Raw genomic sequence first — 13,974 nt, 5'->3', positions numbered from 1 at the left:
ACTGAAAGTGAGATATACCGCCTCTGTAAGGAGAGGAAAGACAAAGGAACGTGTCGTTGAAGACTTCTGCGTAGGGGCCTCGTTACCTTTGTGAGAGGAGGGGGAGTAGGATCTGAGTGCCACTGAGGCCTGCTAAGGTTGTGTTCTTGGATCCGTACTGGATACCTTCAACACATAAGAATTGTATTCTCTCAATCTTAAGAGTGATTAGCTCAAGTACAAGTATAGAGAAGGGGGCGCGGTCATGCTCAGGTTTTGCAGGTTTAGGATAAGTAGACAAGGGAGTTGAAGATTGGTGAATGAGACATGGAAGTGATCAATCAGGCCCACTCTGGTCAAAACGGGCTTGAGGTCAGAAGGGAACGCAAGGACGGGGCCCCAAACAAGGACAGAACCAAGAGAGAGTGCGGTAACTGGGAAGGATGAGTAGACTCTCTCACTGTAGGGTGTCAGAGGAAGAGCAGGTCCAAGTGACAACAGAGCCCAGCATGTCGCCATGGGGAAAATAGCTGCTGTAGGAAGGAGCCCTGGTTTTGTAGTGGTTACAAGTTGGGCTGATAATTGCAAGGGTAGCAGTTCAGAACCACCAGCTGCTTGCTCTGTGGGAGAAAGGTGGGACTCTGTACTCCCATAAAGAGTTAATAGTCTCGAAAGCTCACAGGGACAGTTCCCTGTCTGACAGGGTCACTGTGAGGCTGCATCGACTCAGTGGCACTCACTGGTGTGGTAGGTAAAGGAGGACCGTGACGAGAGCACAGGGAACTGAGAAATTGAGAGGCAAGGTTCAAGAGTGGGCCATCCATAATTCTGAGGTTCCCCGGAGTAATGATGAGAGGAAGATAGGAAGGAACAAGAATGAAGAAGTTGAAGGTGTCTCAGAACCTATTCAGAAGTGTGAGTAGTTACTGATGTTCAAGTTCATATTATAGCTGCCTAACAAATCACCCCCAAACTCAGTGACTTCAAGCAACAACCATTGTACACCATTTGTTGTACAAGAGGGAGGGAGGGTGGGAAGGCGTAGTTTCTGTGGGTCCAGATCCAGGAAGGGCTCAGCAAGGTGGCTTTGGCTTAGGAACTCTCACGCAGTCAGTTGTCGTCAAGACAGTGTCTAGAGGTGGAATAATGTGTAGCTGAAGCAGCTGGGGGCTGACTGCTTCTCTTGTCCTTCACCTAGTCTCAGAGCTTCTCTGTGGTAATGTCTGCATGGGCCCCCGTGGGCTGCCTTGCAGCATGGCTGCCTTTGGACAGTCTGGTGCTTCTGGGGAAGCGCTCCAGAATGCTGTCGAAGCTGCCTCCGCTTTTCGCAGCAGTCTTGACGCTGCATAGTATCCCGTCTGCCTTACTCTTCTGACCAGGAAGGTCACAAAAGCCCACCGTGTTTCAAGGGGAGTATCCATGGACTCCCCTCTTGATGGCAGGTCCGCCAGCATCACCGTGTACAAAGAGCATATCGAGGGGGAGGGAGGGCTACAGCACCGCCGGGAAGTACAGAAACCCATGCACCTGCCATCACGTCTATTCTGACTCATACCGACCCTGTGCGGAAAAGCCGGACTGCCCCTGTGGGGTCTAAGACTTTCTGTCTTTACAGGAGTAGATGGCCTCATCTTTCTCCTGTAGAGCAGCTGGTGGGTTTGAACCACTGGCCTTGTGGCTAGCGGCTCAGTGTATAAGCCACTACACCACCAGAGCTACTTAGACTGAACCTGGGAAAGGGAGAGGGAGCAGTATTCTGAAAGGGAATGTGGATTTGGATTTCCCTGGTGGCTCTGTCAGCTAAGTGTTGAGCTGCTAGCCTAAAGCCTTCTGTTCAAACCCACCAGCCACTCCTAGGGGAAAAGATGAATCTGTCTGCTCGCATAAAGACTTACAAAACCACTGTGTGTCAGAATCAATTTGATGGCTTTGTTTTGGTTTTTTTTTTAATCGTTTTATTACGGGCTCATACAACTCATCACAATCCACACATATATCAATTGTGTAAAGCACACTTGTACATTCATTGCCCTTATATTTTCAAAACATCCGCTCTCAACCCAAGCCCCTGGTATCAGCTCCTCATTTTTCCCCTCCATCATTAACCCTTGATAATTTACAAATTATTATTTTGTCATATCTTGCACTGTCTGACGTCTCCCTTCACCCACTTTTCTTTTGTCTGTCCCCCAGGGAGGAGGTTATATGTAGATCCCTGTAATCGATTCCCCCTTTCCAACCCACTCCCCCGGTATCGACGCTCTCACCACTGATCCTAAAGGGATCATCCGTCCTGAAATCCCTGTGTTTCCAGTTCCTATCTATACCAGTGTACATCCTCTGGCCTAGTCGGATTTGTAAGGTAGAATTGGGATCATGATAGTGGGGGGGTTGGAAGCATTTAGGAACTAGAGAAAAGTTGTATGTTTCATCGTTGCTATATTACACCCTGACTGGCTCGTCTCCTCCCTGAGACCCTTCTATAAAGGGATGTCCAGTGGTCTACAAATGGGCTTTGGGTCTCCACTACGCACTCCCCCCTCATTCATAATGATATTTTTTTTTCTGATGATGCCTGATACCTGATCCCTTCGACACCTCGTGATTGCACAGGCTGGTGTGCTTCTTCCACGTGGGCTTTGTTGCTTCTGAGCTAGATGGCCGCTTACTCACCTTCAAGCCTTGATGATGGCAGTGGTTGTTAGCGTGGCACCAGGAATATCTGGGGAGGTAGCAATGGAGTGGGTGACCTTGGTTATCTCGGGTTACCAAGGGAAGGTAAACTTACCTCATTTTGTGCTACAGGAAACAGGGAAGTTAGTAACTTGTCCAAAGTGATGGGGAAGAACAAGGAATCGAGCCCAGGTTTGTTGGACTTCTGAGCCTGACACACATTGCCTCACTGCGAGGCATGGGAATTCACATGTCAATGGCTTGTGCCATCCTACTGTCTACCTGTAGCTTTGGTACTTGGTTCACAGCTCTGGAGATGTTGATCAGTAGGAGAAAAAGTCAACCAGAGTTGCAGTCCTCTGCCCCCTGAAGTGTCACGTTTATGGCTTCGTATCTTTTGGGTGTTTATAGGGTTGGCAAGTGGCTTAATTTAGGTCCTGGTCTTGGGAAATGACCCATCATCTTAGGTACACAGGGACCCAAGTCATTCAGCGATAGATGGTTAAAAGCCTCCTCCTTACCTGGATGTGCTGGTGACTTGGGAGCTCTGGGTTTCCGGGAAGTGCCAGAGCAGCTTGTCTGCTGTCTGAGGTGGGTTCTCGCCCTTTAGCCCAGCCACTGCCCTGCCCCCTCGGGCTCACCCCACTCTCAGCACCCTGGTAGGTAGTATATGCGTAGTCGGAGACACCGTAGCAGCTGTTGATGCCTCTCCGTTCCTCTGCTGCTGCCGATGAGGGCTACTTCATCTATTAAACCCAATACACTTGTCGCAGCTGCTAAGCCCCCGTAAGCCGCCGGGCGCCGTGTTTGTGATGGGACTGACAGTGCATGGAGGAGGCTGATTATACACGATTCCATTTCGCGGGCCCAGCAATGTAATTTCACAGGGCGATCAGCGTTTGCATGTAATAGCAGGCTGTGCTGAGGTGTCAGAATATTAAAGGCGCTAATGGCAAAGCTCCCTGTTACACAGGGGGCCACCCGCCGCGCCTACAGCAGGGCTGTGCGGCAGGCCCGTCGCAGATGGCTGGCCACTAAGCTAATGGGGCAGCAGCCAAGGCGGGCAGAGCCACGAGAGGGGAGAGCCAGCCGGGAGCAGTTCGGCACCTGCTTCCCCGCGCATGGAAATTACAGCAGCCCAGGGGAAGGGAAATGTGCGTGCCTGCCTGGCACGGGGTTGGCTGAGGTGGGTGGTAGCCCCAGCATCTTTCACTCTGGGCTTCACCTGTCTCCATGGCCTCGCATCAGTACCTACCCTTGACAGAACCCAGAGGCCCCCGGTCATGCTTCGAGCGCTTCCCCAGGCCAGGAGCCCCGGTGGCTGGGTGCCAGTCCTGCATAGCTGGACAGGTGGGCCCTGATGACGGGGGAGGTGCAGCTGGAGAAGTGGCACCCAGAGAAGCTGGAGCAGGTCTTAGGAAAGGGGCTTTGACACGAGCGTTTGGCAAGAGCTCTTAAACAGATTCCTACTCTATCCTGCTCTGGGTCAGAGAGCTTCCGGGCCCTTAATACCCACACACCCCTCCCCACCCCGCCCCCAATCCCGCAAGGCTAGAGGGAGAGGCAGGGAAGAAGCAGATGAGAGTGAAAGAGATGGGCACTCGGCCAGACCCCTTGGTGCCAGTGTTGCTGCTGGTATACAGTTAGAAGCAGTGTCTCAGGGTGTGTTCTGCCTGCCGACCTGGGCTGTCCTAACCCCATCCAACCCTTGCTTGTGCTGTGCCCACGCTTACTCCTGCCATGGGCCTTCTGCCTTGCGTCAAACGCTGCCAGGCCTCCAGTACTGCTCACTCCAGGAAGCCTTCCTAGCCTTTTCCTCTGTCTCCTCTCAGGCTGCCTGTCTTTACCATCCTGTAGGGACAGCCCACAGGACTAAGCCTCTCTCAGATGGCTTCCTGGCTACCATCTTTCTCTGAGAAGTAGCCCAGATCACCTTACCCTGAGTGAGACACCCAGGTGGACTGTCTTAAGGGCGATGTATGGGGGGGAGCATGGCGCGGGAAGTGGGGAGGGCAAGCAATCTGGTGCCTGTGTGTGTATGCGTGTGTAGGTGGTCGGGTTTTCAGATCTCCATGCTTGGGGTGGGATTTAGAAATGGGTGAGAGTTTGGAGGCAAGTGCAGATGGGCAACAGGTGCGTGGTACCATACATTAGGAGGGGCACAGGTTGCCAAAGGATCCTCTGAGGTGGGGTGGCTGTGCCGGGGGGTTGGGGTGTGTGCCTGAGATGGCAAGATTGTGGGTCAGTGGTGGCGCTGCGCCAAAGCTAGTGGTGTGACACTGGTGCCCATTCCGCAGGCTCCTTTCTGCGGAAGGACCTGGGAGAGCCATGCCAATGGCCCTCAGCGGGAGAAACAGGGAGACCCAAGCTGAAGGAGAGCAGTTTTAATTAACCGTTTTTAATATCATTTTGGACTTTGGCTGGTATGTGAAGGCCCCGCTGGAAGCAGCATTTGTAAAAATTAAATCCCTCTTATTAGAAGCTTGGCAGACCTGTGTGCGTGCATCGCCTCCCCCCCTCCCCCGTGTGCCCCCTGAGGAAGTGCTGGCTGAGGCCATGTCACGGCAGCAATTGGTTAGCACGCCTTATCTGGGAATATGAAACCGTGCGGCATGACACCCGTGGCTGCGGCGGAGGTGCCAATTCATCTCGCCCTCGCTCTGACAAGCTACGCTGCCCTTCCTGAAAGGCATCCGTCAGGCAGGACGGGTGGCCGCCTGGCCTGCTACCTCTGGTTTTCTGCCGAGGACTTCGGCTTGCCCTGGTCCAGGCTGGCTCTCCTGGGCTCGGCTGCCCTCCAGCCCCCTTCTACCCATCCCAGACTGTGGAAGATCCTGGGGAGTCATAATTATAATAATCTAATCATCCTGACGCGTCGGGGCAAGCGTCTAATGTTATCTGAAGTGGTCTTCGCGCTTAGCTGCGATAAGACTGAGCATGACGTGCAGATAACGTTGAGCTGCCCTGTCCCTGTGCCGCCAGCAGAGCGGAGGGGCCTCCACAGCCCTGCCACCCGCCCGCCGCTTTAAGCCGGGAAGCGGCAGCACCTGCTAATGCAAGTGTTTAATATTTGATGGGCTGGGATAAAGCAGGATCACCTTCGAATTGAATTGAGTGTCAGCCGAGAATCTATTACTGAAATTCGGGTGTGATTTGACAGCAAAGTAGACGATGTTATTCTTCACTAGTTACTGCAATCTTCTCCCCGACATCACTTAAATATTTTTTTCTTTGCTTGAGTAAACACACATTATCCTTCTTTTTTCCCCCTTCCTTCCCTTTTTCCTTTTTAGAGGGGGAAAAAACCTATCTAACTCGCCTTCCCTGGGCTGATAGAGTAGATTGTTATTTCTTTATTTGTCCTATTAAATGGAATTTCTGATCGTTTAATCCGGCCTTTGTAAGTGATTTTAAAGTACTTGAAAGCCGGCCCGCCACTGCTCTCTGGCCCACTGAGCTCCAGCCTCGGTCCTGACTGCGCTCAGCCGCTCCTCCAGCTGGGCACCGCCCACTGGCCGCTTTCCCTTGCTGCCTGCCTTCCCTGGCTCTTCCCTGGCTCTGGGCCAGCTTCCTCTTCCCTGTCCTTGAGCCTCGTACCCAGGCCCAATTTGTGGGTACAGCTGTGGCCTGGGGAAGGGTGGGGAAGGCTCGGCTGGGAAGCTGGGCTGTGACCGACAGTTCTGCGGTCGAGGAAAATGGCTAAGGCTTCATTCAGTACAGTGACTCCTGGCCTTCTAAGGGCCCTTGGCCTCGGACTGGAGGGCTGGACCCAGTGCTCTGAGAGACACCCCTTGGCCCACCCACAACCTCTGTGCGCAGCCTCCAAACTTTGGTGTCTGACCCTGTGTGGACCCTCGCCCCCTGTGAGGGAGTCTGGCCTAGGATGAGGCCCCAACCTCCTGGTGCAGTGATGGGTGGGGACATTGCAGCACCTGCCTGACCATGGCTGGATGTCAGCTTAGCTCCTCAGTGGACCCTTCACCCAACTTCCGAATACTCTTCACGTATTCCCACTGGCCCGTGTTCCACAGGTTGCCACCTTCCTGCCACAGGGAGGGATGGCAGCCTGTTGTGTGGGGACTTCAAAGGTGGGGGGATGGAGTCGTGCACGAGGCATCGGCTCACTGCACAGTCCAGTACCTAATGCCCAGGACCTAACCAGGGAGTAAATCCCCATACGGCCACTTAACTGTGTTCTAACCCAGGTAAGTCTCTTCTTTCTGGGCCTGTTTCCTCATCTGTAACTTGAGGTCAGTCATACTTTAACCCATGGAATTGTAAGGAAAGTGTCCCCCACTCTCTCATGGAGGTTGTTGGCAGCCAGGTGGTGTGGCTAGGGTGTGGAGGGGGGCACTGGAGTGCTTGGGGGCCTGAACAGATCGATGCCCCCAGCACTTCCTTCCCCAACCCCAGGAAAACAATTAAGCACAGATCGATGAGTGACTGCTTTGAATATGCATAAGTGAGCACTTGACCTTCAGCAGGAGTATCTCTCTCTCTCTCTCTCTCTCTCTCTCTCTCTCTCTCTCTCTCTCTCACACACACACACACACACACACACACACCACCACCACCACCCCCTCTGTCTCCATGTACTCCCTGCTTGAGTCAACCAGGTGACCTTACTCCCCTCCTCATTAGAGCCCCCCCCCCCCCACCTTCTGAGCCGCCTGCCTGGTGAGTCAGAGCAGAATGACTGTAATCCTGTCCGGAGGGGTTGGGGGTGGGGTGGCATGCCATTAGGGAGCGTGGGATACAAATCTAAAGAGAGGGGCATGGTAAGAAGGTGAGGGAGGAGGGCCTCATAAGAAGGATCTTAGTAAATAGTCGCCCTTTAGAGGGGAGCCCTGGTAAGGGGCACCCACTGAGGGCTGGGGGACGATGATGGGTAGAAGCCCTGGTGAAAGGGGGCTCTGGAGAAGGAAGGGGTTTTCTGGTGGGGGCCCGGAGAAAGGGGGGCCCAGTGAAGGGGCCCTCCTAAGTTAGTGTGATGAGAGTAAGCCCTTAGTGGGGAGGACTGGGGCATGGAGCCCCGGGGAGTGGGCATGGGTCTAAAGTCAGGACCTCTACTAACCCTTCTGCTCTCCTGTCTTCCAGGCTTACAGCTTCGCCATGGGCTGCTGGCCCAAGAACGGACTTCTAGACATGAACAAGGGCCTCAGCCTGCAACACATAGGGCGGCCCCACAGCGGCATTGGTCAGTCCCACTGCATATCCCCCTAGCAGCCCGCATGCCCAGTGCCCTGGCACACACACGGCTTCCAGGGCTCATTCAAGGCCCCAAGCAGCTCTCCTAGACCTGGGGGTTGGGGATGGGAAGGAATGAAGCGAGATTGAGAGGGGAACCTTAGAAAACACCTCTCAAAACAACATTTAGGAGGAGACTGGGGTCTGGGCTTTGGGTGGGCAATATCAGAGTGTACCCCTCTTCCCGGCTGCATCCCTGGTGCAATGTCCTTAGAGGGGGCATGTCTCAGCTTCCCCCCCGCCCCATGAAGTGGGAAGAGGCTGTTTAATATTGTTTCAAGTCTGTGGCCACTAAACTGGGCGATCAATGGGAGTTAAGGAGATGAATTATTTAAACCTCACCAGCTTTTAATTAGTCGGGGTCCTTCTGACCGATGGCTCCATCCACAGGGTATTGACTCCCCCGCAGGAGCAGCACCTCCGTTGAGCATGCCTGGGTTGGGAGGGGCACTTGGGGTGTAAGGTGGGGGTGACCCTCAGGGAGACTCCTGCCTGGGAGACGGCTGGAGTGACTGGGTTTTGTAAGCAGTCGCTAGCTTTTGCTGTATTGGTATTGATGTGTGTCTGTGAGTGTCTGTGTGACACCTTCAGCTTTCTGTCTCTGGGGGTCTTCTCAGCGGAGTGTGCATACGCCACTGTGCTTGTACATCTGTTTGAGAAGATGTGTCTGTGGCATAATAACCTACCTGTGCACAGCTTTCTGAGGGTACGTGTCTGTGTATGTGTAAGCACCTATCAGCCTGTTTATCTGTCAGAACGTATCTCTCTTGGGTTCTGTGTATCTTATTTTGTGTGCATGCAAATGCTTTCAAGCTGGGTGCTTGACGGACAGAGACAGGCTTTGTCACAATGGGGGGGGGGGGCGAGTAGTCCTGGGCGGTGATGTGACATTATTATAACCTGTGGGCCTTTGGGGAGGGGTGGGTTTCATGGGGGACTGGAGAGGGACGGCAGAAGGGTCCAAGCTGCAAGCCAGTCTCCCACTGTGGACATTGCCCAGCCACTCAGTGGTGTCTGGTGGGTGTTTGGCAGGCTGAGTGGATGTCCCTTCTGGGAGCTCACATTTGGGGAGGGGTGGCGGAGCAGGGAAAAGACAGGGATTGAAATAGACAGTTGTCCCAGGGTCCTGAGGGCTGGAACACAAGCACCTGGGCTGCCCCCAGGGTGGTTTCCCCTGACCTCAGTTATCTATGTAGCTGCTACTTCTTTTCTATCTCACTCATTTCTGAGGTGCCATGTCATTCCTATTGGGCCATCCCCAAGCTCTCCCAGGACTGGGTGGGGCCAGGCCAGCCTTAAAGGAACATTCATCAGGACTAAGTCAGGGGTTCCCAATGCAGCTGCTGTGAACTCCCACGGGAGGTACTCCGCGGAGACACAAGCTCAGCAAGGTGTTCTTCTTGGGAGGGCAGTGAGAAGTGCCCTGGAGGTAAGGATACTGGAGTCGGAGGATCTTGGAAGGACGATGGGGGTTCTCTAGGGCCTCAGAAAAAGCCCCTCCTGCTGAGAAGACAAGGTCAGGCACCTGTAAGTCATTGCCTGTGACTGAAGCAGGAAGTTTAGGTTCAGGAAGGGCTAAAAATCAACCGAGCAATAAACAGGGCTCTGCTCGGACAGCCCAGTGAAAAGATGGGTTTGTGGTGACAGTGGTTTGTGAGTGAGAGGCTGGCATGGTCACAGCTGTGGTTCAGAATCAGTGGCCCAGTTTGTACTGCACAAAACTTAATAGTACTCAGTAAACCTTTCTGAGTGGACGGAAGAAGATGTGAGCAAATGAATCTGAAAGAGTTATGGGACAGGGAGGGACGAAGGACAAAGGACTAGCAAGAAGACTTGCACTGTCCAGAAGAGGAGTGACACGTGCGTGAGCCTGGCTGGTGGGAAGGGCCAGTGGGACTGGCTTACTAGCCCCGTACAGCCCTAAGCTGGGCACCCTGCTTCTTTGCCCCATCGGAGGGTGTGTTTCTGAGGGAAGTAGTCCATTACCTGTTGGCTGTCTCTGGAGACTCTCTGATGCCCTTACTGCGTGTCTACCCACACTGACCCTGGGTTAAGGCCCTGCAGAAAGTGTCTGCATCTCGGTGGGGTCCAGAGGAGAGCCCAAGGCTGTGAGTGGCAGTTAAGTAAGGGTTCAGGGAGTCATAGAAAGTTCTGGTTCTACCCTCAGAGTCCTGAAACCTTGGTACCTATCTCAGGGCTGTGCAGTGAAAGGACGATTCAGGGAGGTCCCCATGCAAAGGGCTGGTCTTGTGCTGTGGGGATGGTGGTCTCACGGAGTTCCCTCCTCTGTTGCCAGCTCTGTGCCCTGGGCTTCCTGGGGCACTGGGAGTTATTGGCATGGGTATGTGTAGTCCTTGAATTAAGGGGGCTGCCCTGCCAGTTCCTAACTGGCTCTGAGGTGTGGGTGATAGTGCTTGGACGGGAAGGAGAAGATGTAGGGCATTAATTGGGCTCCGAGAGGCGGGGAGGGGAGGTGTGGGTGTTGAGCAGTGAGGTTAATGGCCCTCGCGCCAAAGAGACAGCTTTAATGAGCTTCAGCTGGCGGTGCCCCGAGTTACTGTGCGTGCTAAAAGGGTCGCGCTGTAAGAGTTTGATGTGGACTGTCTCCCAGCCCTGGGGTCAGAGGTCAGCGCCTGTCACTGGCCACTCAGGCTGGTCCTCAGTGACATGGTGCTAATTAACTGTGTGAGGAGCTGCCAGCCTGGAGTGGGGAGTGGTATGTGTGTTGGTGGGGGAGAAGGGGGGTATGGGTTGATGATGGGCAAGGGTTCTGCAGATACCACAGCATAGCCATCTCCAGGGACTGTCAGTTCTCCCACGATGCCTTAGGCAGGTGGCAGTGGTGGGGTCTGCAAATCACTGATAACTCTGGGCCCCAGAAATTTGACCCTCTTCCTGATCCTCTTACTTGTATGGCAGAGGGAGCATGTTGGGCGCCTACCTGGCAGGGACTCCTGACAAGCAGAGGTATGAGCCGGGTGCAGAGAACAAGGAGGCAGGCTGTTAGAGGGCTGGGCTGGCCAGTGTAGAAAAGACAGACAGCCGCAACCCTCACAGAGCTCTCAGGAGCAGGCGATGGCTTGGCCCTATGGACTTAGGGAGAGGGAGGGCTCAGGGATGGCTGGGGACAGCCTGGAGACATGGAGCTGAGGTATCAGAGGTGGCCAACATAGTCATTGTAGGGACGGGGGCATGCCATCCTGTCGTAGTGGTTTTGGCATTGGGAGCCTGGTGACCAGGATGGGCCTAAGACTCTCGTCGATTTAGGGACAGCCTCGTTGGGGGACTGCTGAGTGCTGTGTGGTCATTCCTGCATTTCAGCGAAGGGTCCGCAAGACACCCACATCGTGTCAGGTTACTTGCTATTAACCAATTTAATTTTCACAGTAATCTCACACACACATACAGTAATTTTTTTAAAATTTATTTTAGTGGGAGGTTTATAGATCAGTTTTACATTTGGCAATTCATACACTCTGTTTTGGCTCATAATTTCCATCCCTTCAGTGTCGCATCTCATATCCCCCTTCCTCCTGGTGTTTCCTGTTCCTGGTCCTCTTCCTTTCCTAATGCTGTTGTAAATGGATCTGATCCTAAATGGTTGATTGTTCTGACGCAGTTCCAAACCAGAAGGGAAAGGGCCATGGTCTTGGGGCTCACTTCAAGCTTGACCCAACCAGGAAGCCAACTTTGACTTCTGTTCCACATTTTTCTCTTGCTCTATCCAGACAAGTCCTTTGACAGTAGATAGCATGATTCCCATGCTGCAAATGAGGAAACTGAAGCTCAGTTAAGTGACTTGCCTAAGGTCTTCTTATATGAGGGGTACCCCCCAAAAAAACCCAGAATCTGCCCTCTCACGCTGTGTATTTAATTTTTAAAATCATTTTATTGGGGGCTCGTACAACTCATCACAATCCACACATACATCCATTGTGTCAAGCACATTTATACATTTGTTGCCATCATCGTTCTCAAAACATTTGCTTTCTACTTGAGCCCTTGGTATCAGCTGCTCATTTTTACCTCTCCCTCCTCCACCCTCCCTCCCTCATGAATTTTTGATATTTGATAATTTATAAATTATTTTGTCATGTATTAACACTGATGTCTCCTTTCCCCCACTTCTGTTGTCCACTTTTCTGTTGTCCGTCCCCCAGGGAGGGGGTTATATGTAGATCCTTGTGATCAGTTCCCCCTTTCTCCCCACTTTCCCTCTACCCTCCCAGTATCACCACTCTCACCATTGGTCCTGAGGGGTTCATCCATCCTGGATTCCCTGTGTTTCCAGTTCCTATCTCTACCAGTGTACATCCTCTGGTCTAGCCAGATCTGTAAGGTAGAATTGGGATCATGATAGTGGGGGGAGAGAAGCACTTAAGAATTAGTGGAAAGTTGTGTGTTTCATCGTTGTTACACTGCACCCTGACTCATCTCCTCCTTGTGACCTATCTGTAAGGGAAGGTCCAGTTGTCTACAGATGGGCTTTGGGTCCCCACTCTACACTCCCCCTCATTCACAATATATGATTTTTTTTTGTTCTTTGATGCCTGATATGTGATCCCATTGACAGCTCATGGTCACACAGGCTGGTGTGCTTCTTCCATATGCGTTTTGTTGCTTCTCAGCTAGATGGCTGTATTTAATTTTTTTTTTTTTTACAAAACATACATCACTTTCTTTTTTTTTCATCACTTTCAAAGTACTCTCCATTACACAGAACACATTTGTCAAATCTGCAATTCCATTCTTGGACATTTTTCAAACTCATCTGTTTGGATGGCTGGTAGCACCTCCCTCATTTTTTTCTTCACCCCTTCTACATCTTCAAATCGCTGTCCTTTCATGTCCCTCTGCATCTGAGGACGCAAAAAGAAGTTGCACAGCGTGAGGGCAGGAGAGTAAGGTGCACGGGGCAAGAGAGGCATGCTGCTTTTTTGCCAAACACTGGGGTACCAAGAAGGCTGCGTGAGCAGGTGCACTGTCATGGTGGCAAAACCAGTCCCCCGTCTGCCACAGATCAGCCTCTTTTGTCACACACCGTTATGCTATCTTTCCAGAACCTCTGGATAGAAAGCTTGGTTAACAGCTTGACCTGGTGGAGTGAACTTTTAAGTATCCTATCTGCCCTCACATCAAAAAAATCAAATGAGCAGCGTCTTGATCTCTGGTTTCACTTGACAAGCTTTGGGGGGTGGGGGGGGCAAGGTGACGAGGGCACGAGGGCATCTTCCACTGGCTTGATTGATGTTTGCTTTTGGGGTCATGTTTCATCACCAGTAATGACCTTGGGGGGAAGTCTGGGTTGCTTAATTTTGCAGTGCCCCTCCTTCCCAAGTCTACCGAGCGCCAAGTTAGTCCAGATAACTTCCCCATGTCGTCAATGGTCCATCATCTGTCTTTGAGCACAAGGGCACAAACTTTGTGGACAGTTTTTGTCCATTTAGGGAGTTGATGGACATCCAGAATGAGGTGTGTCATCAATCAACCTTTCACCGTGTCTGAAAAGAGAAAACCACTCATACACTTGAGGTTTTCCCGTAGTGCGGCCCTGGTCAGCTGTGTTCAGTATCACAGCAGTTTCTGCAGCATTATCTCGAGCAGGAAACAGAATTTCACCACTGCACACTGTTCTCTCAAATCAGCCATCACAAAAAAATGAGGTTCGAGTGAAACTGCTTTTATAAGAAAATTCACTGTGACCAGAGAGAACTTTCCCAAGCCATGCCACTGGGTGCACTAACTCAGAGCAAGTTGCTTAATGCTCACCTAGCAGGGAAAATATGCACTATGAAAGCTCCACCCAGCAGAGCCTTTCTCCGTGGTTTTTTGTTTTTTTTTTTGGTAGGGCGGGGGATGCTGTAATCCCCTGGCACAACCCATTGGGTTCCATTGAGGAGTCCAGACTCACACCCAGATCTAACTGAAGACAAGGCCTGGGTTCCTCTCACCACACTGCTTCAGTGTCAGGTTTTGTGCTGACCCGGAAGCAAACAAGCTCATGTCCTTCATTTCTCTCTGTGAAGCAGTCAGGCCTTGACAAAGCTGAGCAAGGAGGGAGGGAGAAGGCATTGC

General features: G+C 52.3%; 1 protein-coding gene across 5 annotated transcripts in view; it reads left to right on the top strand.

Moving 5' to 3' along the window:
- The window catches only part of ERI3 (ERI1 exoribonuclease family member 3), a 143,010-nt gene that overhangs the window by 106,181 nt on the left and 22,855 nt on the right, over nt 1–13,974 (top strand). For all 5 annotated transcript variants that reach the window (XM_075555284.1, XM_075555300.1, XM_075555292.1 and 2 more), the window contains one exon: nt 7,750–7,849. In XM_075555284.1, coding sequence (XP_075411399.1) covers nt 7,750–7,849 — 100 coding nt within the window. The remainder of the gene's footprint in view (nt 1–7,749; nt 7,850–13,974) is intronic.

The sequence above is a fragment of the Tenrec ecaudatus genome, chromosome 1 (genome assembly GCF_050624435.1).
Source record: "Tenrec ecaudatus isolate mTenEca1 chromosome 1, mTenEca1.hap1, whole genome shotgun sequence".
NCBI lineage: Eukaryota > Metazoa > Chordata > Mammalia > Afrosoricida > Tenrecidae > Tenrec > Tenrec ecaudatus.
Note: the sequence above shows the minus strand (reverse complement) of the source record. Positions and strands in the feature narration are given on the sequence as shown.